The following is a 24,213-nucleotide window of genomic DNA, read 5'->3' as shown; positions in this document are numbered from 1 at the left end:
AACAGCAGCGGTGGGAAGCTCCATCAAGGGTTAAAGGTACAGTAGCGTGTGTCAGCTGATGCGTAAGCGTCAAGTAAGGAGCGGGAGGGGGTGGAGGCTGGTCCTCCTGCACTGACCGAGCTCCTAGCAGCAGCTCGGAGCAGCTTCCTGCCCTCTGCCGATGACAAACAGCTCATTCTCATGTACCCTGATCATGTGCCTCACTCTCTGGCTGTCTCCGGCGCTGCAGCAGGAAGTTAGCCTTGTTTTCTTCCCCTTGCCTTTTTTTCCATCCTCAACTTGACAGCAGCGTTTGCAGCATTATTTCCTCTTTTTCTATCTTTCGTGTTGCTTCCACCTCAACTCCGCGGGGCGCTCTTTGACGACAAACACCCGGCGGCTAACATCTGCATAGAGTCCCCCTCCACGCCGCTCCGTTCCCTCCTCCCCAGGCCAGGGATAGCAGGTTTATGGAGGCCCCGGCGGAGGAGAAGGAGCCGCAGTCACCGATGGACAAGTCTCTGCCTTTTCCTACCTTGAGCCCGGCAGTCCCCACCTTCGTTACTTTGGGCCTGACGGTGGTGTACACCGTCTTCTACTCCCTCCTCTTCATCTTCATCTACGTGCAGCTCTGGCTTGTCCTGCGGTACCGACACAAGCGCTTCAGCTACCAGACCGTGTTCCTGTCCCTGTGCCTGCTGTGGTCAGCCCTGCGCACCGTCCTGTTCTCCTTCTACTTCAAAAACTTTGTCACAGCTAACACTTTGGGGCCCTTTCCCTTCTGGCTACTGTACTGCTTCCCTGTCTGCCTCCAGTTCTTCACTCTCAGCCTCATGAACCTTTACTTTGCACAGGTGAGTTCATTAGTAGCGCGCGGGTTCTGGTGGCAGCAGTGCGTCACTTGTCTGCAACTTATCTGCCATGGCAAAACAGCATTTTGATAATGGAGTACTGAAGAGTTCTAACTGTATTTGCTATCAAACTGTCTAAAGGGGATCTTTAAACTTAACCTACCTTCATGGGAATTATTGCCTGAAACCAAAAAACAACATGGATTTTGTTAAATACTTTGATTTGTATATACTTTGATTTACAACACTTTTAACTTTCAATCTGTGAAACAACACTTTAAAGAATAATTAAGGAACGGTTTAATTATATTGTTGTATTGAATCAGAGTTTAGAATTTAGAGAGTTCATCAAATCAATAATATGATATATATCAACACTAATTTATCTCCCTTCCTGCTGCTTTGAATACATTTAATGAAACTATGAATACTCACTGATATTTACAATAAAAGATGGCTATAACCCTATTAACACTGTCAACATAATATTGCCTATTGATGTAATAGATACATTCATTAGCTAAGTGCATTGCAGATAATAGTTCCTTAAGCTGCATACTTGATACAAATATCAAATGGTAACTACTCTGCTCTCAGTTTATTTTAAGCCTAATCCTTTTTTGCTGATTTGAGTCCCAGTTGAGTGAGTTACTCACAAGTATTACAGTAAATGTTCCTGTGCACTGTGTGGCTATTGTGTATCCCCAAAAACAGTTGCGAGCTTCCTCTTTCAGAATGATGTGTCTTGTGTTGAATCTAATACAGAATACAGAAGTGAAAATAGGTGGCCTTAAATAACATGACACATTTTGCATGATGCAACTGATCTTTGTTTCCACAGGTTGTTTTCAAGGCTAAGTCAAAATATGCACCAGAGCTTTTGAGATACAGGTACATGCATTTAATTTGCCCTTTTAATTATATTTTTCTTCTCATGGCAAAAAGTAATTTGAACTAACTTGGCTACAATACTAAACACAAGTTTCCTTACACACAGGCTGCCACTGTACCTGCTCTTCCTGTTCATCAGCCTCGTGTTTTTAGTAGTGAATTTGGTGTGTGCCCTGCTGGTGAGGATGTCCTCTGCAGAAGCCCACACCCTCGTGCTTGTGAGGGTCGCCATCAACGACACACTGTTTGTCCTGTGTGCCGTGTCGCTCTCCTTGTGTCTTTACAAGCTCGCCAAGATGTCCCTGGCCAACATTTACCTTGAGTCCAAAGTAAGGAATACTACTCCAAGGGAGGGACATGTGTGAAAAGGGAGAATATGTAGATAAACCCCCTGGGATCAATTGAAAGTGATTTGTGTAACTGACATTAAAATGTATTGTCCACAGCTAATAATAGCACCCTTGAGTGAAGATGCACTTCTCCACATAATCCTGCTTTGTACAGTGATAGTTAGTTTCCTAGCAACAGTGTTATGCAATACTCGTTTTACTTCATAACAAAATAAAAGGTCACGCCTAATATTCAAAATGTATTGCAGCTTTCTTTATCCTCAGTTACCATGTTGGTTTTGTAAGATTCGATAAATATTCCCTAGCTGAAACTCTTGAAACCTTGCAGGGGACGTCAGTCTGCCAGGTGACGGTGATAGGAGCCATCGTCATCCTCCTGTACTCGTCCAGGGCCTGCTACAATCTGGTCGTCCTGGGACTCTCAAGCAAGAGCATTAGCTCTTTTGACTACGACTGGTACAACGTTTCAGACCAGGTGAGCCACCAGAGGTCAAACGCCTTTAGATTTATGAGTTAATGTAAAGAGAAAATGCTTTTTCCTAGAGCATCCATCAGCTAACTTATGTGGCTGTTTTTGTTTGTTGAGGCATTGTTTTCGTTGTGATAATTGTGATTAAGCAGTTATTTTCTATGTCAGGGTTAAAGAGTTGGCAGTTTGAATAGTGACTGTTTTGTTTTACAGGCAGACTTGCAGTCGACTCTTGGCGACACAGGCTACATTGTCTTTGGGGTGATCTTGTTTGTGTGGGAACTGCTGCCCACTACTCTCTTGGTTTTCTTCTTCAGAGTTCGGCAGCCTGACCTAGACAGGGTGAGTTCTGCAAATACCCTTAGTCAGCAGTTTAAAACTTGAGGATCAGGGGTCACAAGATAAATCTGAGTTGACATAAGATAATAAATAGGAAAGCAAATGAAACATGCTGTTGTTCAACTACATGGAATGTCTGTTTCTGTCTTGTGAAAATATGAAATCTAAAAAGAAAAAAACGATTTGTCATTACCTTAACAAGCAAATCATGTAATATACAGTCCAAAGTTTCAGTAATGCAAGACTACTTAACTGTTTTTTCTTGTTTTGTGCGACTTGTCCTGCAGAGTGGCTCTGGGCTTCCCGGTCATGGCTTCTCCTCCAGGGCTTATTTTTTTGACAACCCCCGGCGTTATGACAGTGACGATGACCTGGCGTGGAGCGTCATGCCTCAGAACATCCAAGCCAGGTAAAAGCACCAGGACGTAACCACCAAAATAATACAGGAAGTAGAATTGTAGCAAAAGGAAGAGGTCAAATGATACTGTTGTTTGTTTATTGGATTCTCTAGTCTGGCTGCTGACAGTTACGACTGGGGGAGCCAAAGCAGCAGCGGCATCGGTGCCTACATCGGAGGAGACGACAGTTACACTCCCTTACCTCCTCCTGAGGAGCTCAGCCATTACTGACCGGAGATCCAAGCGACTCTTGCTGGCTTGTGGCTTTGTTGTTTATTTTGTATATTTTTGCACAGTCTCTCTGAGTGAAAGAGGCACATTGGGCCAAAAGTCGCCGTTTACTGGATGCTTTCATTCTTCTATTTGGTCTAGAGAAGAAGAACCAACAGACTTTTCTGCCAGTATATTAAAGGTCCACTGATGGGACGCTAATTTTGCACACTCTTTGTACAATGTGAGCTAACGTTGACTGCATTATAAACCTTTTCATTGTATAGTTTATATTGAATACCGCTTAATATATTTCCTGACTTTTGTAATATGTACCTTCTTACTATTTTATGTACTGTATTCTTTTTTTCATACAGATGTGTTTATATAGAGTTCTAATTCATATTAAAGACAGTTAAAATGCAGTGCAAGATGCGGTTCAATTTGAACAACACACCAATACTTTGATACAACTGCTTGTTTTCATACGATACTCTACAGAATATTACTGTTGACCAAAGTCATTGAATTGTGGATCACACCACGAATAGTTATGAATGAACACTACTCAATGTTAAATCATCTATAGATAAACAAGATAAACAGAGTAGTTATAACAAACATACAGGTTCTTAGGCCGTTGGGCATTTTGTTATTTTCTCCTTAAACAACGGGCTGTTATTAAGGACAGCTAAAACGTTGTAGTAACATTAAAGCTCAATCAGTAAAAGTAACATGTATTAAAGTTTTTGCAGAACAAGAACAATAGCAGGCCTGATATGTTTGGCACTTCTCCCCATTTTATTGATGAGCCTTTTTGAAAAGAAAGTTGCATTTTAAATGACTAAATCAATTATGTAGCCATAAACTTGAAAAAAAGATAATGCTTTAAAATGTTAAAATAAATCTATTGTTGATTTACAATACTGGAACATGTTCACTGTGTACTTGTGAGGTTCAAAGGGATCCTGATATGTTGGGGGTTTCCCTTTCCTGTAGGGTGTTTTTGGTCTGCAAAGGTAAAAAAAAAAATAGCCAAAGTCCCCCACATTCCCCCCTGCCTGAAACACATCCATTGTTTTCCTTTGTTTACTTCCATAACCTAGTGACATCATTACGCAACAGTGGCACTTTTATTGGCTAGTGCTCAAACACATTGTACGAGATAGGCTTAGGGGCGGGGTCTCTTCAGACAGGGTGAAAAGAGGTGCTATAGTACAGGCAGTGTGAGAAAAATAAAGGCTTTTTTTGAACATTAAAGCATGTAAACATGTCACAGTAGAGGCACAACATACAAATACGAATGTGAAAAAGAGCATGATAGGGCCCCTTTAAGTTTAGAGGTCAAAATTAGATTAGTGACTCCTTTCTTTAGAGCTCAGATGTTTTTCATTATAATTTATTTTAAAAAAAAGCCATTAATGAATTACAACAATGGCTGGAACAAAAAGGCAACATTTGTACATAGTGCATGTAAAATAATTCCAATCAATCAATTTGCAAAGTTATTGATACAATAATTAACTGCTTAAATGTATCATTTGCCACCTGATCAATATACAGGAATGCAATTGAATGCAATTCACGGTAGGCCTGCAGAGGGCAGCATGTAACTGCATATAGTGCAAACAGGACAGAATGAGAATTAGGCGTATGTTGCTTCTTAAATCTGTGCTTACTCAAATGATTTGTTAATTAGAGAGTGGACAAAACACAACCAAAAATGACGGTTACTCTCTTTTGTGAAATGATTGAATTTGAACTAAAACCAAACAATTTCAGTCAGAAAAGCGTGTTTTTAATTCAGATCATTCCTCATATTATTGCAGCCTCAAGTACAATTTTGCAAAACAGTAGCTCATAACAGCTGATTCCATGTGAAAAGCATACCACAATAAGCATATGCAGAACACTGTACCTTTAGGAATTAACTGTAAAAACCAATATGCAAAAGGTGTAGAGTCTCTGGAAGCTTAACTCCTGTTGATTTTATGAAAATGTCAGCTGTAACGTAAGCGCTCTCCACCGAAGAGGTGAAAGGGAAATATAAACTAAAAACACACGATCCCTTTCAGTACAATGTCATGACATTCAAGGTCCTCTGGGCTGCGCCGGTTTGCTGAAAACAAGCAGAAATCTGTTTTTGTTTGTTTTGTCTCCATAAAAATGGTTCTTCCACACTCACGCAAAAAGTCTGCTGTTGCCATGTAAAACACACACATGCTCTCTATAGGCCACTTTCTTCGAACTGAGCACTTAACGGCTGTTTGTACGGGACGCAGGCTTCCCACTAGCTGGGGTCTGAGGGTTTGCCAAGTTCAACCTTTACTCCTTTCTCTCCTGCACCTGTGCACAGAGGAGACACAAAAAAAGAGAGACGATATAAACAAACAAAAACAATAGAAACAGGGTTGTGTAGTTTGGACTAGGAAGGTCACAAGAACAGATATTTAGCTACCAAGTTAATGCAAATGATCAGAAAACGTTATGTTACAGTAAATATCAGTAGTTCCATCAAGATGAGTGAGTGGGACGCAGTTAATTCTCCATTGACGCACATATAATCCCCTGATAATGCTACTGCCTACAACAAATCTGTGTTGGAATGGGCAGGAGGAAAGCTAGCTAACCTTAGCTGTTAGCAGCAGGTGAGGTTTCAGAGAGATACCTCTTTATTTAGTAAAAATGTAAAATAGCAAAGTTATAAGAGTATCATAATGCGTAGTCTTGTAAATCATAGGTTTCGCCAAGTAGTTTGAAAAAACACGTTTCACATAAATAAATGAAAAAGGTTTATTAGAGAGGGTTTTACAAAGGTTTTAGCTTCCTAACAGGAACCAGTATGTAAACAATCAAAAAAAAGAGTACATTTAGAAGTACATTACATTTCATGTTTTTTTCTTTAACTGGGATATCCAATTGGTACAGAGCATTTTGGAACTGACTTTTACATTTCTGGTATTGTGACATCACTATTTTGTACACATAGACCTACCCGTTAGGTACTTCTCTTTAGCTCTGGCTCGCTCATCTGCGTCAAAATACCACACGGTGATGGCATACCTGCGGATTCAATTAGAGCATTGAGTCACAGCACAACAGGCCAGATGATCTGAGCGTGTGCAGTGTAAAGAGTGGATGCTGACCTGGTGGCGAAGGCGGGCTGAACCTCGTGAGGGTTCCGTCTGTCGGACCAGAACAGGAGCAGGCGGTCAAATTTGGGCTCGATATCGGCAAACTGGGCCTTCCCTTCGGGGAAGATTCGGAGAAGGCCTCCGTGTTCCTGGAAGAGAAGAACAAGAATAAAAACCCTGTTACGTGTACAAATCAGGACAAAGCAAAGACAGGAAGGTAAGGAGAGACTGTAGGGAGCAAACACTAAGTGAAGCATCTGTCATGTTCATCATTAAATCCTAGACATTCAGGGAAAGGAGAAACTGCATTTATTACTTAAAAAGAAGGACCACTTAAATATATCTCATGTCAGGCTTTTAAAAGTATCAACATAGGACAATGTTAGGAAAAAGGGTTGTCCAACTCCAAAGGCTAGGAGGAAAGCTCAGGATCGGAAACAGCAGCAGCGGGTGGGGGGGTTGGCTTTCCTGTAGAGGGATAGGAAGAATAACCCACAGGAAAACTGCTCTAGCTGGATAAAGGACCTGGAGAGTGAAAAAGCAGATTGCTGCAAGCGTGCCACTTAAACTTTCACACAGCTGATATGATAGGCCCCTCTCTTTACACGCAAACTAGGGAGAGCGAATAGGTTCACACCCTTTGTTTGAAAAAAGTCATGCTATTCCCATTTATACTAATTTGAATGAGGGGGAATGCCGGTGGTGTGACAAGACGAAATAAAAGCACAATAGGGTCAAAGAAGACAGGACAAATGTTTTCTTTTCCTGCGACACGTAAGCAGCTCAGGCACTACTGATTTTATCAATTGTTTTCTGCACGCAAAATCTAAATTGGTGGTACCGTTAGCTGTTGTGGCCTGTAAATGACGAGTGAACATAGTGTGACCCACGCCTGCAGTACACAAACTTCTGACCAACATCAGGCTGAATTGGACTTATGGCAACCTGTTCCAACAAGATGGGATGCAGTTTAAAACTCGAGTTGTGTATAAACAGTTAAACTATGCTGGAAGCCAAAATGGAAACATACTGACCGATGACATTTTCTTTTTAAATGTTAGAAAGAAAAATTGCAATTGATTATAAAATCCAATAGCGTCCAACCACCTGAAAAAATGCCTTCTTAAACCTTTCAAATGCCTATCGATTTTTTAAACAAAAAGTCAAGTTATGGAAGACTTTTTTTCTGCCATGTATTTCCATCTATTCATTACCTCTCTATATCATAGTTTACATTGTAAAAGCTGGAGTGCAGACTTGTCTCCCCCCTCTGGCAGGGAGAGTAATTACCATGTGGGAAAAGACGTGAAAACTGAGTAAATCCTCCAGGTAAAAAAAACAAACTCTGCATTCAGAGGAAAGTAAATAAAAAATGTGCGAGGAAATGAAAGCAGCCCTTGGGGCGCTGGAGTTACAGTGAGCTGGACTGCAGGGATAAGTGCGGTTTGGTAGGACAGACACCCCAACAAACAATACTCTGATATTCGGCAAAACACTCAGAGCTTGGTGGCCGTCAGCTTAATGAGCAGTGAATGTAACAGATGTTCATGTATATGCACAAGTCCCGCACTGCAGCTATAATGTATAATTCCACCGTTGGCCTTAAATCCCCTACACAAGGCAGGTAAGACATACAGAGTTACCGTCTTTAGTCTTCTCGTTTTCTGTTCACTTTCCTATAACCGTGTTTCTGCTGATTCAAACGCAACAGACCCTTATGCTGCTTGCTAAAAGCACTCAACTAGCAAAACAAGGGACAGCTTTTGATGTGAAAAAGCCATAGGGAAGGCAAAAGGCTGCAGCTCCTCAGCACTTCAGCAAGGTAACTGGGAAGAGTTTGATCCACCAGTTGTTCTTCTTACAAAGTAGCTGTTCCTGGAGTTTTTGCTGTTGTATTATACAAAAATCTTATTTAGACAAGCATGTATGTAACAGTCACTGTAAATCATGGCTTCTTGTGGCTTATTGCATAATAAGTTGTGTAAATTTTACTGCGAGTGGACAGTTCTACAGAGTCCTAAGACCCACCATGAGAACAGGGGATGGTCAATTATTAGTGAAAAGACTAATATAGAGTGGATGACAATGGGATTTATGCCATGTGTGAGAATAATGTTGATTATGAATGTTCTGGGCAAATGACATGAATTTTGACAACTGATTTCCGTCAGTACTGAAACCATGGCTGTTAATGCAGGGCGTGAAGGGTGTGAAAGTGTCTGCATTTCTCCACAGTATGTGTCAGCTCTAATAGAGTGGTGACCTGTCCTTGCCTCTCTCCAAATGCATGCTGGGTAAAACTCCCACATCCCACCCCCCACAATCCTGAGCAAGATGACTTTGTATGGATTGAATTTATGCAGCAAAAAAGTTGCCACTGTACTTTTGCACCTGACAGTATCTGATTTGACAAAATGTTGTGTTTCTGAAAATAGCCGTACCTTTCTTATCAGGGTTTATAATTACAAATGTTAGAAATTAGCAGAATTTCCTAAATTGAGGTGCAGTTTAAGGCATGTTTCACAGAGAATTTGTATATTTACATTTTCATGAAAAACTCCCAGAGACTGATTCATGACTTTCACTTTAATGCCTGTATTTCTTTCCCTCCCTTCAGAGTGGGTGTTTTGTTTTATTTTTGTCACATGGGTGCACAGGAAACATCCATATATAGAATATATATATATATATATATATTTCTTTTAACAAGCCTTATGGAACTACGTGTATTCTGAGCTGAAATATACATACCTGATTTCCAGTGTACGCGCAACTGACCTGACACCAACACGTTTCATAATGGTTTTGAATAGACGTGTAGAAGTGGAAAATTGGGGGTAAATAACTGGGACAAGTGAACCTGAACATTTCAAAGCCATGTCACTCTCTCACAGAGCCCGAGTATCTAGGCAACCACATTCTACAAATTACAGCTCATCACGTGCCAAATGAACATCCAATCAGAGAGCAGATAGGAACCCTTTAATAGTCCAATGGGGTCCCCAAACATGGCTTGGTGGAATGATTGAAGCCAGTGCATGAACAAAACAATAGAAATCATGCAACCGCTTAGTTTATTAACCCCTATGACCCCACTGATGAACTCGCATCAAGGAGAAGTTTGCATACAAATAGGATTGTTTGATATATTTGAAACAACAAGCCCCAATACTGGCTGGTGATCCAAATATAATTCAGAGCATCCTTTTTATGTTGAACTTTTACCCCTTATTTGAATAGAAACGTGAAATTATATCTGACAAGTTCAAATAATAAGCCTAACCTTTTTAACACTTCTACACAATGAGGGTACCGTTCAGATGGATAGTTCATAGTTTACGCTTTCCACCTTGGTTTGTACTATTTGCAATTAATGACCTACTGGCCAGTTAGAAGTTACGAGAAATTGTTGTTGACATCAACTCCTAACAACCAAACCTGTCATTCTTAGTCCAAGTCAAATTTTGTCACAAGTTTTGAAACCGTTATAACAAAGGTTGGTCAAATGTAAGGTTAAAGACAATGGCATCTGATTCTGTTGGCTATTCTAAAGATGAGGGAGTAGTAACTTTAAAAAATGTCTACGTAGCAGGATGAAACACCTTATACACTCCAAACAAGAAGAGTTATTACGCTGTCAATTATAGTTCATAGAAGAAAGAAAATCTGGCAAAAATTGGAATAACAAGTTAAAAGAAAGTTGCAATTGGGGTCTCTACTGCTAAATGCCAAATAAATGCTCAACTTGAGTAGCATTTGCAACAAGAAGTAAGGTTAAATTAGGGGCTTATGACCAAGGTCCCAAAATAATACTATTCAACTCAGCCCTGACTGATTGTTTGATGAGAGCTGATGTCCATCCTCTGTTTAGTGGCACTCACAGACAGAACACAGACGAGTTATCACAAACCAGCATCAGGAGGCAAAACAGAGTTTTGTGTATCTACGTCATTTCCATATGCAGGTCTGGAGGTCAGCTATGTGAGGAAGTCTGGAATACAATCTCATGTCTAGTTATGTGTCTTGTCATGAGGCTGGCTCCTCAGAGCAGCATGAAAGCCATCCTCCCACCTTACAGTTGCTGCTTTCCCTTAGAAAGAATGTGGTTGCTTCCTGGTGTGCAGCATCCTGTTAGCCCGCCCGTTTTCACGAGGTGAGTTACTTAACCAATAACATAACATTTACAGCTACACACCTGAAGCACATTATACTGCAACCTATATTTCCTTCATGCATGTTGTGATGGACATGTGGAGCCGAGCAGGGGTCAGAGGCTAAAAACGAATTATTGAACATTTTGTATAATAAGCTTGTGCTCTTAAGTTCATCCTTCCACATTTAGAGCGCTAGGTGAGCTAATCACATTCTTTTTCAAAGTACATTTATTTGACCATTATATGAATGACACGGTGCAACAAAGAGGAAGCAGAATTAATTTTAAATGTAATTTGTCCCAATAGCAAAGCTGTCAAGCTCAAAGGACTTGGCTTTAAATGCCTGTTTTGTAATTGGCAATCACTTATTAAGTGGTGTAGGGGGGGTTATTGCTTCACTTTTTGCTAGGCGGCATCTGTCAAGTGACTTGATGGCCTAATGAGGGGCGCGTACTCTGACTACCATCCTACTAAGCAGCCTGGTGGTTGACATGGCCAAAAGAGATGATCACCCGTTCTCTGTTGCCCTTTTTGTCCTGATGCACCTGCTATGTCGGAGTACTTCAGCGTTTGTCTTTAGTATGTTCAATCAACTGCATCCTCCCGTGGCCCTGTCAATTCTGTGATGACAGGGCCGCTTAACACAGAATCAGATAAATGCTGAAAGTGGCCAGGATGATCTCTGGTGCAAAAGGTAAGCTTGTGGACCAAATGACCTTCATCTCTCAATCCCATGCTGTGCCCAGTAGGGTTGATTTGGTTCCTGCAGTTGACCCTTTTGGCAACTCTAATGCAGACACAAAAGCCAGAGGTTAGGGGAAAGGGCACAGGTGTTAGCGCCCTCCACAAGTGCTGGATGCTGTATGACCTGGTAGTGCCACCAGGTAGAGGTTATCATGGGTCCAAAATGATGTGCCCGAGCCCTAACCCTCGACCCGCCTGTTACTTGACAGCTGGAACCCAATCATTTTCAACCAAAGAGAAGTTAAGCTGAAACTGGGCCAAAACCACACAGACCTTAGCAATGCCTAAGTGCTTCTTTCAGGTGTAGCATCCTTTGGTAGGGCTGGCTTTGTAACCAATCAGTATGTGATATTGTTTCTTGCTTTACTCTCCCTGTGTTTCCTGCTGGAGGAATAGTTGATGTATGGAAGGTAACATGGGAGCAGTAGCACTGGCTGTAGCTGTATCTCTGCATATTAATGAGAGTATTAAATACGGAAAACGACCGAACAGCACATCATGACACGTAACCTCTACTGCTGACTCTACTAAAAAACAGGATGGAGCGTGACCAAAACGCCCTGTAGACGAGAACTAAGCTGACTTGTCACATGCTTGTGACAGGAAGACCAACTGGAAAGTGAACAGGATACACATGGCCAGTTTGCCTTTTAATTTCGCTTTGATGTGTGTGTTTGAATCTATTTTTACAAACAGCAAATGAGGAACAAGCCAATCTAATAAAACCATCATCTAGTTCCAATTACCATCATTTCCTCCTCACAATCACATACCTTGGCAGTCCAATCTTTGTTAAGGTAATATATGCATGTGACACAGCGTCCGTCGCCGTTGGGGTTATCCACATGGCGCACGTATCCTGTGCCGTTTCCAGGGTAACATGCCACCATTGCCTGAAGTCAGAAAAAAAAAACCATGATTAGTAAAAACAGATGGACAGAAAGCATTCCATGTCTAGATCATTACATCATACATTTTTACAGGAAATACTGCATGAAGGAGGAACATTTAAGATTGCATTAAAAGTGTGTGTGTTTATGTCTAATGCTGCTGCCAGTGTAGTACTAGCTAGTCAGACCCACAGCAGTGGAAGCAGCTCAGATTGCCTTGTGGGCCTGTGACTCGGATGCAGCAGACAGTCTTGGCACAGCCAGATGGCATTGTCCTCTTCTCACCTGCACCAAGACTGATACAAGAAGTGGTCGCTTACAACCCAGCTGCCCCATTATAAACTTTAAACTATTGAGAAAATAAACCGGAGATATCAGTCAACTTCCCCTTGCCTTTTCCTGCTCTATTAAGACTTGCATGATCTGCTTGGGTGTGTTGGCAGTGAACCCCTAGGAGCTCTTGTGAACTTCTTGGCGTAAACAGCGTAGAAAAGTCCCACGGAAAATAAGACACACAAGTGGTGACTCGCACACTGCCGGGAGAGACTGTGACAGAAAGGCTCGACTTTTCTTAGAAATTAGACTTTTGGAAGACATGATGTAAATTTTGAGAAGACAAGCAATCCATCTGATTCTTGCACTGGCCGAATAATAAAGCTGCACATTGTATCTTTAACATTTCGGAATATAAGCACTGGAAATTACAAGAAACACTTGTGGGACACCTCAAACTGTGTGTGTGTGTGTGTGTGTGTGTGTGTGTGTGTGTGTGTGTGTGTGTGTGTGTGTGTGTGTGTGTGTGTGTGTGTGTGTTTTCTGACTTGAAAGGGGATCCGAGGTGAGCGGCGAACGTGCACAAACACAGAGGGCAGGCTTAGCCCTCATGTGCAGCTTCTAAGCAGTGATATGACAAACAAAAGGCGAGTTGCTCCACATTCTTCCTTGCACTTGGATCAACATAAACGATAGCATAGCAACATTATTATAAACACTCAAAGCAGACTAAACCTTATTTTACTTGGTCTCGTGCCAAGTGAATTAATGTCCCACTTTCTTTGTGTGTATCTTGAACAGCTATCTTGTCTGCAGAGGAACAATATGATGCGCTATATTTCGAAATCTTTGGACTGTGGTTTTGAACAAAAATGGCTGAATAATGAATCTAAATCTGTGGGACTTCATACTCCCGGAAAGGTTCATTTGAATGTACAATAAGATAACTGCATTGCAAAATCTTAACGTTAGTTAGTGAAAAAAAAAAGGATCCCCATCACACATACATCACAATGATTGTTATTCTCCTGCTCATCTGACCATAGTTGCTTGCGTCAGTCCACAGTTTGCTCACGTCTTTTCAATGATGCAGGTTACCACTGCAGCGCACGATATCAGGGCCTTCAAAGCAACACAACACCAACATAAAGATGAAGGGGTTGGGGAGTCAAGTTGACAAAGGGCTTCCTGTCAGTAAGACGCAAGTACGCAGTAAGCTTTTCTTGCATGTGTGTGTAAAAGAGAGGGAGAGAGAAAGAGGGGCACAGACAGAGAAAGCAGAGGGGTGGGGCTGGAGCAGAAGAGAGAAAGAGAGAGAGGAGTGAACTGCTGTAAACTTTGACTCCTGGCCTCCCTCCAGAGGGAGCAGTATTTTAATGGTTGTGCTACGTGCAGAGCGTGAGGAAGGTTGGCTGATCCTCGGCTATGTCGCCCCTCCCACCCATAACTGCTCGACTCACACTGCAAGGCTGGAGATGGGTAAACAGCTCTGCTATGAACAGCCTGTATATGTGGATTCAGATGTGTGTGTGTGTGTGCGCGTGTGTGGGATGACTGAAGGTGAGCCTTGGCAAAAAGACGAGTAAACAGCAGTTTCGCCTTTCATTCACAGCTGTTGAAACTGTATTCAAAAGGTTATTCGTCTGCAGGACAAGCTTCACCCTAGCACAAGCTCAGCTATGCACCTGAGAGCCTATTAGGTAGTACTAACATATACAACGAAAGCAAGTTGGTTTTTGAAACAATATGCCGTTTCAGCTGGCTGGCACATGGCAAAAACAAACATTCTTATCGGTGACAACTTAAGCAAAAGTGTACACACAAAAACACATGGGACCGGAATGCAGATCAGCTAGTATCTGTAAATGCCGACCTTGTATGAAGTGCAGATTGACTTTCATGTGATCTGGTCATGAGGACCCAGCATGCCGAGATACAAGGGACACCACTTTTGATCATGTCTTCAGTGAGAGAACCACAGATGGATTGCCACTAAGACTTGGATGAGAAATGCAGCAGCATTACAGACCGGGTTGCAAAACGTGGAGTAATTCCCTGGTTCTGTACAATCAAACACAAGTATCACATGTCAATCCTTAATATTTCTGATGGCACCACTTCAAACTCTATATGTCATATTGAGATTTAGCCTTGATCAAAACTAAATATCTTAACAGAGAATGGCCAAAGGAACTTCCACTATTAGAAATTCTGAGGATCTTTTTCCCAGCATGGCAACTTCTTCTTTAACTGCAGCTTCACCTCTGGCCTTTATCCCCATTTGAGCTTCCTTTCCTGTCAGCCACTTATTCTTCCGAGTTCTACGACGGACCTCATTAGGAGGTTGACCTCGCTCTTCATGCTGTTTGTTTACATTCCACAGGCCCAGCTTCAGAGGCCCACTGAAATTTACAGACGAAGAGTGAACTGGGGTTAGTTTAAGGCAGTTATTATAATCTCTTTTTGTGTTATGAGAAAACGTAACTGCTAATAAACCGGTGACAGTTACATTCATTACAAAGACCCCAAGGGTCGCTGTAATATTTCAGACTGAACTCAGTAGTTGATATGCAGAATCACACACAAAAAAAATGTGATGAGTAATCCATTAGTATCGGTTGTGCTGATTATATGGTGGGATCCCTCTGTCTGGGAGACACTAATCTGTTCCACACTAGTCGTGTGCTGATGTTTATTGTTTTTTCTGATTCTCAATTTGTCTCAGACAACAGCAATTCCAACTCAAATAAATCCAGCGTAAACATTAATTGACACAACAAGCAGAAGTCAGAGTAATATTATGCATTTGAGATTACGCCCAAAAATGTAAGGTTAGCTAAAATATAGGACTTTGCTTTTCTAAATGTAGTATTTAGTATTAATTATTCTCAGTTCAGTACGAGAATATGATTGTGGACAGGTGTTTATATTCATTCTTAGCCAGAGTTTATGTTTAAATTTCATATAAAAAAGCAGCAATTCCTCAGAAGGATATTGAGTTATAAACAGTGATAGCTCCATGCCTCCAATGTAACAAGTTAACAGTCCTCACTGGCTGATGAACTCAAATAACATGTGCAGCAGTGTTCCCGTACTTTAACTAAATAACCTACTGTTTTCAAAACACAGGAGAAAGGGACCATCTATTATGTAAGACAACACCTTCTATTCAAATAGGAAAAGCTTAAAGTGACAATTAAGTGCAGTCAGTGAAAAAGCCGAATAAAAACAACACTTAACAGACATGCACAATAACTCTACAGCAGCATTCAATAACGATTTTACACATTAGTGATCTTAATGTCAACTAAAGCTGTCTGATGCAAACCTCTACCGTATGTTTAATGAGTGATTCTGTGGAGAGTCTCTGTTCAAATGGCCAACTTTGGCACACTTTCAGTTTTGCCACGACCGCCACAGAATCATAAATAATGAACATTCAATTATCAAATCAAATGGCTGTATAAAACTGTGCCAAGGACTGTAAAGAAACAGCCCTGTTGTCGCTAGAGCAATATGGCGAGAAGCAAAGGGCAAGCCTCAACACCATAACGGGATAGACCGATAGCCATGTCTCTGTTTCTCTCACCTCCCCATATCTACACTGTCCTGTCAATAAAGGCCAAAATGGAAGAAAAAAAAGGAATTTAGTACCTGGAACGTCCATATACTGTATTTATCCTGTTTTACATCCTGTTCATTTAACATAACATTCATTTAGTCATATCTCACAGTCACATAGTAAATACTAAAGTGACCCCACACTGATGGTGGTGGGGCTGTCATGGATGACACTAGCCTGAACATCAGGAGCAGTTTGGGGCTCAGTGTCTTGCTCCAGAAGACTATGAAAGGCTGGCAGGAGTCAGGGGTTTAATAAATCAAACCCCCAACCTTGTTGATAACTCACTTCCAACTGGGCAGCTTAATATATAGATGCTAAACCTAATGTTTACCATAGGTTCAAGCCAACTATAACCCATTGCTGTTCCCATGCAAGAAGCCACGTTGCCCAGTTCCTTCACACAGAAATAAATGGCCAACCGCTTACATGCGATCAGCTGCATTATGAGGATTTCTTGTCAACAAATAAGATGTGTTTACATTCAGTGTTTATCAATTCACAATGTGTGAATCATTACTAGCTTGCATGTTGAATAGAATCCTCTGCAATTAAATGTGCATATCAAATGTAGTAAACGTTTTTTTACCAATGCAGTTGTTGGCTTGTTATTGCCTCCAACACCTGATCGATGGAACAGCAAAAACTAAAGTGATGACGAGGTGTTTGTAGCGCGTCATCAGCATGCCCCTGAGAGACCACGATAAAAAATAAGTGTAACTTCCAATGTGACTAAAACACAATCCTGTAGAGGTGCTATAAGAAAAACACTTTTGTAAAAAAGGCTAATCTTTGTTGGGACCATCTTTATTTTTTAACACCATTGACAAGACGACTGGAAATAAAGAAACCTTTTTGTTTGATAAATGACTTAAATGTATCATTGTTCAACTAATTGATTGATCTTAACAGCAATACTACATATTGTATCACGCATTGTCTTTAACTAGCAGGTGTGAGCCATTAACTTGGGTGGAGTAAAAAAGGAAAAGCTGCAAGGGGTCTGCTCACTTTACAGAAGAGCTGCTTATCCAAACACAAACAGTCGGGATGAAGACCTTATAGTGCAGGGGAGTGTGGGAACTGAGGCAGTTTGGGCCCAGCCTGGGATAGCTCACCGTTTTATCTGTTAGACAGAGGTGCTGCCTGGAGAGGAAATCCCTGTTTAAAGTAATGACTTAGTTTATTCTTTTCTTCTTTACTTTGGGCTGTGAACAATAGAGGCACGTATACAGCAGCGGCGCTACCCTTCACCCGTAACATGTTGCAGCGGAAACACAAGCCGTTTCTGGTGTCATTACGCAAATAGTCTGGAAAGGGAATTGTGAAAAGGCGTGGGCCAGGGATCCACTCGCACAAACAGCCAGCCGCTTCTACTTGCTTAAACTCAGACAAGTTATAGAAATAACACAAGATAAGCTGACATTTGGCAGAATGAGTGCATTAGCTAATCTCCACACTGTTTTTATATTCAAATTCAGCACGAGCTAGCAGGGCAGATATTTACTGTACTGGGACTGTTTTGTTCACTAACTTCTTACCGACTGCTCAGCAGACTGAGTGAATGGCTCCATCGTGCCAAACGAGCTCACTCTGTAATTGGATCAGTCACTGATACTTTCTCGTTGCCAGTGGTAGAAGACTGAGCACAGCAAAAAAAGTTAATTTCAAAAATGAATATATAGATATGTATTAAAACTATTTTGTGTCAAAGTTCAATAAAGTTGTTTACGAAAGCAGGAGCAGGGTTTCCCACACATAGACTTTACTTGGGCGGGCCGCCCAGGTATATTAACGGCCGGCAAAGTATATTTCGTGAACCATTCATTTATTTATTTTTTATCCGTCCGCGAGCACGACGCCATCCGCGATCGATTAACTAGTGGACAATGATCTCCTCGCTCTATGCCTCCTGTATCTGTTCACTCTGCTATCGTGTGTAGGGTCTGCTAACAAGCGACAAAACAGAAAGGGAGACCTTACGAAAAAAGAGAAGAGGACGTTGGAATTACCTCAGAAGACGCGGACACTTAAAAAGGTAAAGCGGCACCCCCCCTCCACCCCCGTGCCAGGTCATCTGCACCCCCCCCAAGTATACTTCAGATCTGTGGGAAAAACTGAAGAGGTGTCACTTTGAGCAAAGTACCAGAGACAGGTTACAAAAGCTCTATTCTAACCATCGGCTCACTGAGACTGGACTGGCACAGGATCATTTATTAAATGACCAGTTAAGATGAATAACTTCATTGATATCTTTCAACATGTGTATTGAAATGATGCAATATTCATAATCACTTACTGTTAATAGTATTTGAGATGCACAATTGTTTTTATGTCATGCTTCACCCACCATAATCCTCCCTGTCTTCAACTCTACAGCTGCGAACAGTCAAAAACAGAAGACCTCTTTCTCAAAGCCCCACTTGGATGACGTCCAGGAGTTCCTTAGACAGTCACGGCATAGTAAACGGGGAGATAAACATGTACTCAAAGTTAGTATTAAATGTAGCGGAATTGAATCACATTTTATTGGATGCTTCACTACTGCTTGTGAGCACTCGTTTATCAAAATACAACCACAGCTTGTCCCATGCGACTACTGTCCTTTTGAGTTAACGATTATAACACTTTAAAGAAGAACTGGTAATGGTTAGGCAAATATCTGACCATTAATCATGAAACCCGTGCTCGGACTAATACCCAAATGTATTTTATTGTTAAAGGTGTGATGGTTAAACAATAAGCAGGAAAAAGGTGGCATTCAGGTACAGTAGGCGGAAAGAACGAGCGGCTTGCACAGCCTATAGCATAATGTACTGTCGGCTCCAACACTCAAAGGAACACCACCGCATGACTTCCTCTAGCCGACTTACTTTATAGAGCCCTAAGATTTAGGTCAACGGTCAACTTCCTAATGAAAGCACACATGTCCACAGTCGCTTTGTGACATTACAAATGACGCAACAAATAACTCAACATGCAACAATATAAAAAGTTGCTCATTATTAAAGACAACACAATGGGGAGGGGGAAGGATTGCCATCAGTCAGCAGTTTTTCCTGAAAGAAGAGGTGTGGCCAGCTGTGAGGTAGAGTTTAGTGACATGACATTATACATCTATACAGTGAGATAAAAAAGGATGTACGCGATAGTGGAGGCATGGCTATTCCATGTTGCAATTAAGTGCAGGGCTGTCTTGGGGCTATAAACCATTTAATCAAATGTGAATCAATGCCTCGATTAGTCAGGTATTTAATTAGCTGTGTTAACTAAGGAATGTCCAGATGCCATTATTGCTTTTACTCGATAATTAAAAAGGCTCATTTTTTTTACAGTAATAGAATTGATAAATCGTTTTAAGATCTGTTTGTGAGTTGACATGTATGCAACTGAGTCTATTAAACAGCAGACTTAAAGAACTATCATCTATGTCCAACCAGCGTGCGCAGCCAAAATATGAAGTTAGTGAAATGATTGCATTAAGTCTGAATATTTGTGATGTGACGTTTCTTTAGGTTGGCTTATCTCTACAGTCTGTGCAGCGCAGAGAGGTATACCAACCCTAACCCATACTTTGGCTTGGGTATTTATTTCAGACTCTTTTCATACAATACATTTGTTCCAAATACTCAAAAACAAATAAAATGCCCATCTATAATTGAGACAATCCCAAACTGTTATCTAAACAGTGTGTAATGTGGCATTACACTGGGTACACTGTAAGTTTCCTGTGAATCAGTTTCACAAAGACAACAACCAAACAATAGCAGACCTAGTGCCTGATGGACGGAACAATAGCACCTCTAATCCGGACTACAAAGTGGCATGCTAAGCATAGTCATCATGTTACATACACGACAACACCACAGTTAAAATACTAGTGCTGTACACTGGCAGTAAGAATGTTTATAATGAAGCGTCTGCATAGCAGGCTACCATTTAACATGCTGGACATACTAACTTTGAGAGGGGAACAGCGACTAAGTGACAGGACAATCGTATTGCGGCTACACACACTTCTTTATATGTTGCATGATAATGCTATAATGGCATCAGCAAGCATTCAACAGGCTGGAGCTGCAGAGAAACAAACATGTCCTGCTGCCTGCGACTTCTCACAATGTTATCAAGTGAAAAGGGGGAAATGGAAACAATGACATTAAATAACTATTTGGGCAAAATGTTTTTCCTCTATCTTTCCAAAAGTGAACTGTGCTTACATTGTGTGGTTTCCCTCTGAGCCATTGATACTGGCGGCACTCCATTTGTGTGAGCCATTCTGATTTTCCCTGGTCACTGTCCAGGCGTGTGTTTGCCAAGGCAATGAGGGCAGTAGGTGTGACTCAGTGGTCAGCCGCGTGGATCTACTTCAGCACCGACCAGTTGCGTAAAAATGTGCTTTTTCTTTCAAGTTATAAAAATGTTTCATGTCTATTACGAAGTAGCTTTGGAAAAACCCTGACCGGACAGTAAGAGCAGTCTTAAAATAACAGCGTACAGTGGTCGGAGCTCTGCGTCAGCACAGAACCCAAATACCTGCAGTGAGCAGAGGCTGCAGGCTTCAACCCAATACACATTCTTCTTTCACTGCTTGATCCCTTAAATGTCTGTGATAACAGAACATGATATGGTAAAGTGACAAATATAAAACAGTGGCTGCCCTAAGTGGGGGGAGTTTACTGTTCAGGAGCAGTGGTCTTTATGCACTAATCCTTTTACAGTCAGACTTTGAACTTTCTGCCCTGACCTTCTACACTCATGTGCTAAGGTCATACCATGCCTATCTTCATAAGCCCCACAGCGTCTATAAAGTTCTACATCTTTATTTGATTTAGACTGCATTATCTTGAGGTCGCTGTGTGAAGGTTTATCATTTAAAAAAGAGCATTAGAAAGGGGATTCAGCCTTCTATTCAGGGAAATAATGACAGTGACAGTCAGAGTATTTCCCCCAGGAGAGTACAGAAGAGGGGGGAGGGGGGAGGCTGGGAGCAGCTCATCTCCTTGGGGGTCAGTCTCATGTCACAAGGTCATGGTGATCAAATCTGGTTAAAAGGAGAGTCGCACGCAACCCAACAGCCGAGCTGGAGCATGGTTGACATTGCTTTGGGTTGACGCAGGCTTTTTTTAAGAGCACGCAGCCGAGTAACGGTTACAGATTACTACCAATATGTGAGGAGAACTTTTGAAACTTGCTGCTGATTTTCTCAGAATGAAAATGAAACTACTCATCTCTTCTTAGAAAACATGTCTCATTGAAACAAAAGCAGCCTCCAGTTTCCTCTCCTCCGCACTGCCAACCTAGAGTCTTCTTCAACATAGGAATGCTCTGTCTAACCAACTGCGCGTGTTACTGAACTGCATTCACTGATGCAGCAACACTTTGCATAGCAGCCCTCTACAGCCTGTAGATGATTCAGCAGCACAGTTAAACTTTACACACTTCATCCTGCCGAAATGGTCACGATCATCACAGGTTTTGCCAGATGGCTGCAGCTCCCTCCCTTATTCAACCATAATAGGAATGAAAGCATTAATATGTCATGCAATAAGTACAAGTTTGATACATTTCAAAAGTCTGTGTATGTGCATTAAGCTGTAGGAAGTGTCTATTGGATTGGTGAGATATGAAAAACATGTGCAGTGTGTTATACAGTGTCATATGCTTGTCAAGCAGGAGGTTTTCATTAAAGTTTGTTGCTCATTCAACATTGTGGTTATTTGGGAATCTGTAATGTGTGCTTCCAGTTTACACACTGCATTGCATTCTCTGAGAGCAGGCTGCAAAATTAACTTTAAAATAAATTTAAATAGTATTAGTAACATTTCTCGAGTGAAACCCTCAACAGCCTTTACAATTATTCATTGGTTTTAGCTGTATTTCAATAGTGAGAACATTTAGTGCAGGCCTGAATATGTCATGTGGCACTGTGTATTATAATACTGATAATATATAATTGGGCAAATATTGATTTAGATTAAATATTTTATCAAGCATTGCCTCATATGTTATTGATGACACAACTCTGTTCCTAATATACTTGCAGCTGCAAAAAAGGAACTCCTTGCTTTACCTCTTGTGGTCAGCAGAAGCAGCTTCCGTCTCATACTCCATCATAAATATGGATTATTGCCTCTTAGTTCAGGTATAAGTAATGCACTTGGTGGATGTGCCTTTATTACAACTGTGTTCCTCATGGTGTCGTAGCAACTAGTGATGCATTTGTTGAGCAAATTAATTTAATTAAAAAAAAAAATCATAATCATTTCAGCAGCCCTGGTGTATTAATGGACAAAATGCTGTGTGTTGAGAGAATAATCCATCAGGGCATTAGCCACACTTTAACCTGGAGTTAGAGGACTCTCTAGCCTCTTACACCTAAAGTCAGGTCTAATAAGCAAGCAGAACCCAGATATTGAAAGCAATGGTGCCTTGGTGACAGAATGGAAATGCCTGAACGCTCCAGGTTCACTATATTGTGACTTCTTCATTACTGTCAGATGACTTCAACACTTACTTTTTATTCAGTCCCATACAGCCAGTCTGCTGCTGGTGTTCAAACACCTTGCTGTGTGACAGGTGGAATTCAGCAGACATCTGGCTCCTGAGGGACAACACTGACAACCACTGGCTCTCAGGCGTACAACATACCCTACATTCACAAACTAGGGCTGGCTGTGTGTTTTCACCTCCAATACTTACTTTCGTCCTTCCATTTATTGTGTAGTTTCCCAGTTTGCCGTTACAATGTCTGACCAGGTCGTCCATGCGACTCATCAGAAAGCGGATCTTCTCGCAGCCGGGCTCCCTCCCCTCTATCCACGTGATTTTGTCCCCTCGGATGTCTTTAGTGGAGTCGCTTTTTTGACTGACCAGCTGTCCGTCTGTGAACTTGCCCGTTTTGTGCAGAGCTTTAACATTATCCAAAATGCCAAGCCCAGTCTCTGCTCCTAAAAAGTTGTCCACCACACATATACCGTGCTTGTTCATATACGGGACTATGTACTCCATGGCAAGTTTCTGAGGGGATGAGCTACTTTGTCCGTTAGGTGTGGCGGTGTTGTTGGACACGTCCTCTACCGGTCCGTCATCGTCTCCGGGTGCTTCTGTGTTTGAGTTTTGTGGTAAAGATGCAGCGTCCGCCTGCTCGGGGCTTATCTTTTCCCGGTTTTTCTCCTGTGCCTCGTCGTCCCCCGACGGCGCAGGCTGCTCCGGCTTCTGTTTGGGAAGCTGCGCCTTGTCCATACACATTAGCTTGTGTTTCTTCCAGTGCTGTTTTTGGTGCTCCTTGCTACAGTAGAAGGAGCTCCGGCACCTACCACACTTGAGGAGGTTCTCCATTTTCCCACAAAGTTCACAGTACTGTCGGTCTCGGTCCAAGTCGCTCTGCTGCTTCTCCATGTTTGCAGATTCAGCGGGTGCACTGCGCCTTTAATTCCGATCCTTCACACGCGCCCTGCTAACAGACAACTTTGGAAACGATCCGCTGCCGTTGCCACGCTACACCGAGCGAGACGGAAAAGTAAAAATCAAAACCCCGCCATAGTATAACACTTACTCCCTCTTTATATCTTGTATCAGTGAAATAATTCAACAACGGGAGCCCTGGACCGAACATTTCGGGCTGGGTCGGGCTCTTCGGCTGGCTAGCAGTTGGTCCGAGAGCAGTGCATGGCGCCGCTCCGTGTGTGCTCTGATGGTCCAGCCTGCTCTCTCTGACGTACACACTCAAGCCCCGCCCCTGTCGCGATGCCTTCCTGGGCTATCGGACAAATGATGGTTCATAAAATGGCACTAAACCACGTGGAAGCAGTTAATCTGTCAGGTCGGGGGAATATAGGGAGCATGTCCTCGCCTCACCTATGTGTGTGAAAGTCTGGTCCATAAATAAAAGAGTAATAAATGTCAT

The 24,213-nt window shown here is 41.8% G+C and overlaps 2 protein-coding genes across 2 annotated transcripts; one reads left to right on the top strand and one right to left on the bottom strand.

Annotated features, from left to right (window-relative positions):
* Positions 1-116: 116 nt before the first annotated feature.
* gpr137ba (G protein-coupled receptor 137Ba) lies at positions 117-4,411 on the top strand. Its single transcript, XM_063875206.1, has 7 exons — positions 117-833; positions 1,672-1,721; positions 1,828-2,050; positions 2,400-2,546; positions 2,754-2,882; positions 3,167-3,288; positions 3,391-4,411. The coding sequence occupies exons 1-7, from the start codon at positions 450-452 to the stop codon at positions 3,506-3,508; spliced, it is 1,173 nt and encodes a 390-aa protein (XP_063731276.1). The 5' UTR covers positions 117-449; the 3' UTR covers positions 3,509-4,411.
* egln1a (egl-9 family hypoxia-inducible factor 1a) lies at positions 4,266-24,012 on the bottom strand. The gene is made up of 5 exons (XM_063875207.1): positions 23,007-24,012; positions 12,293-12,412; positions 6,634-6,770; positions 6,483-6,550; positions 4,266-5,833 (listed from the first exon to the last, which is right to left on the bottom strand). Exons 1-5 carry the CDS (start codon positions 23,703-23,705, stop codon positions 5,778-5,780), a joined length of 1,080 nt encoding a protein of 359 aa, XP_063731277.1. The 5' UTR covers positions 23,706-24,012; the 3' UTR covers positions 4,266-5,777.
* Between the last annotated feature and the right edge of the window lie 201 nt (positions 24,013-24,213).

The sequence above is a fragment of the Eleginops maclovinus genome, chromosome 22, assembly GCF_036324505.1.
Source record: "Eleginops maclovinus isolate JMC-PN-2008 ecotype Puerto Natales chromosome 22, JC_Emac_rtc_rv5, whole genome shotgun sequence".
NCBI classification, from domain to species: Eukaryota; Metazoa; Chordata; class Actinopteri; order Perciformes; family Eleginopidae; genus Eleginops; species Eleginops maclovinus.
This window is presented reverse-complemented; position numbering and strand designations above follow the sequence as displayed.

Excerpts from the sequence above, each read along its gene's own strand:
- gpr137ba (XM_063875206.1), top strand. The coding sequence starts at position 450 with ATGGAGGCCCCGGCGGAGGAGAAGGAGCCGCAGTCACCGATGGACAAG. Across the intron at positions 2,547-2,753 it reads GGTACAACGTTTCAGACCAG|GCAGACTTGCAGTCGACTCT; the intron begins GTGAGCCACCAG and ends TTTGTTTTACAG. Across the intron at positions 3,289-3,390 it reads CCTCAGAACATCCAAGCCAG|TCTGGCTGCTGACAGTTACG; the intron begins GTAAAAGCACCA and ends TGGATTCTCTAG.
- egln1a (XM_063875207.1), bottom strand. The coding sequence starts at position 23,705 with ATGGAGAAGCAGCAGAGCGACTTGGACCGAGACCGACAGTACTGTGAA. Across the intron at positions 12,413-23,006 it reads CAATAAATGGAAGGACGAAA|GCAATGGTGGCATGTTACCC; the intron begins GTAAGTATTGGA and ends TTCTGACTTCAG. Across the intron at positions 6,771-12,292 it reads ACAAAGATTGGACTGCCAAG|GAACACGGAGGCCTTCTCCG; the intron begins GTATGTGATTGT and ends CTTCTCTTCCAG.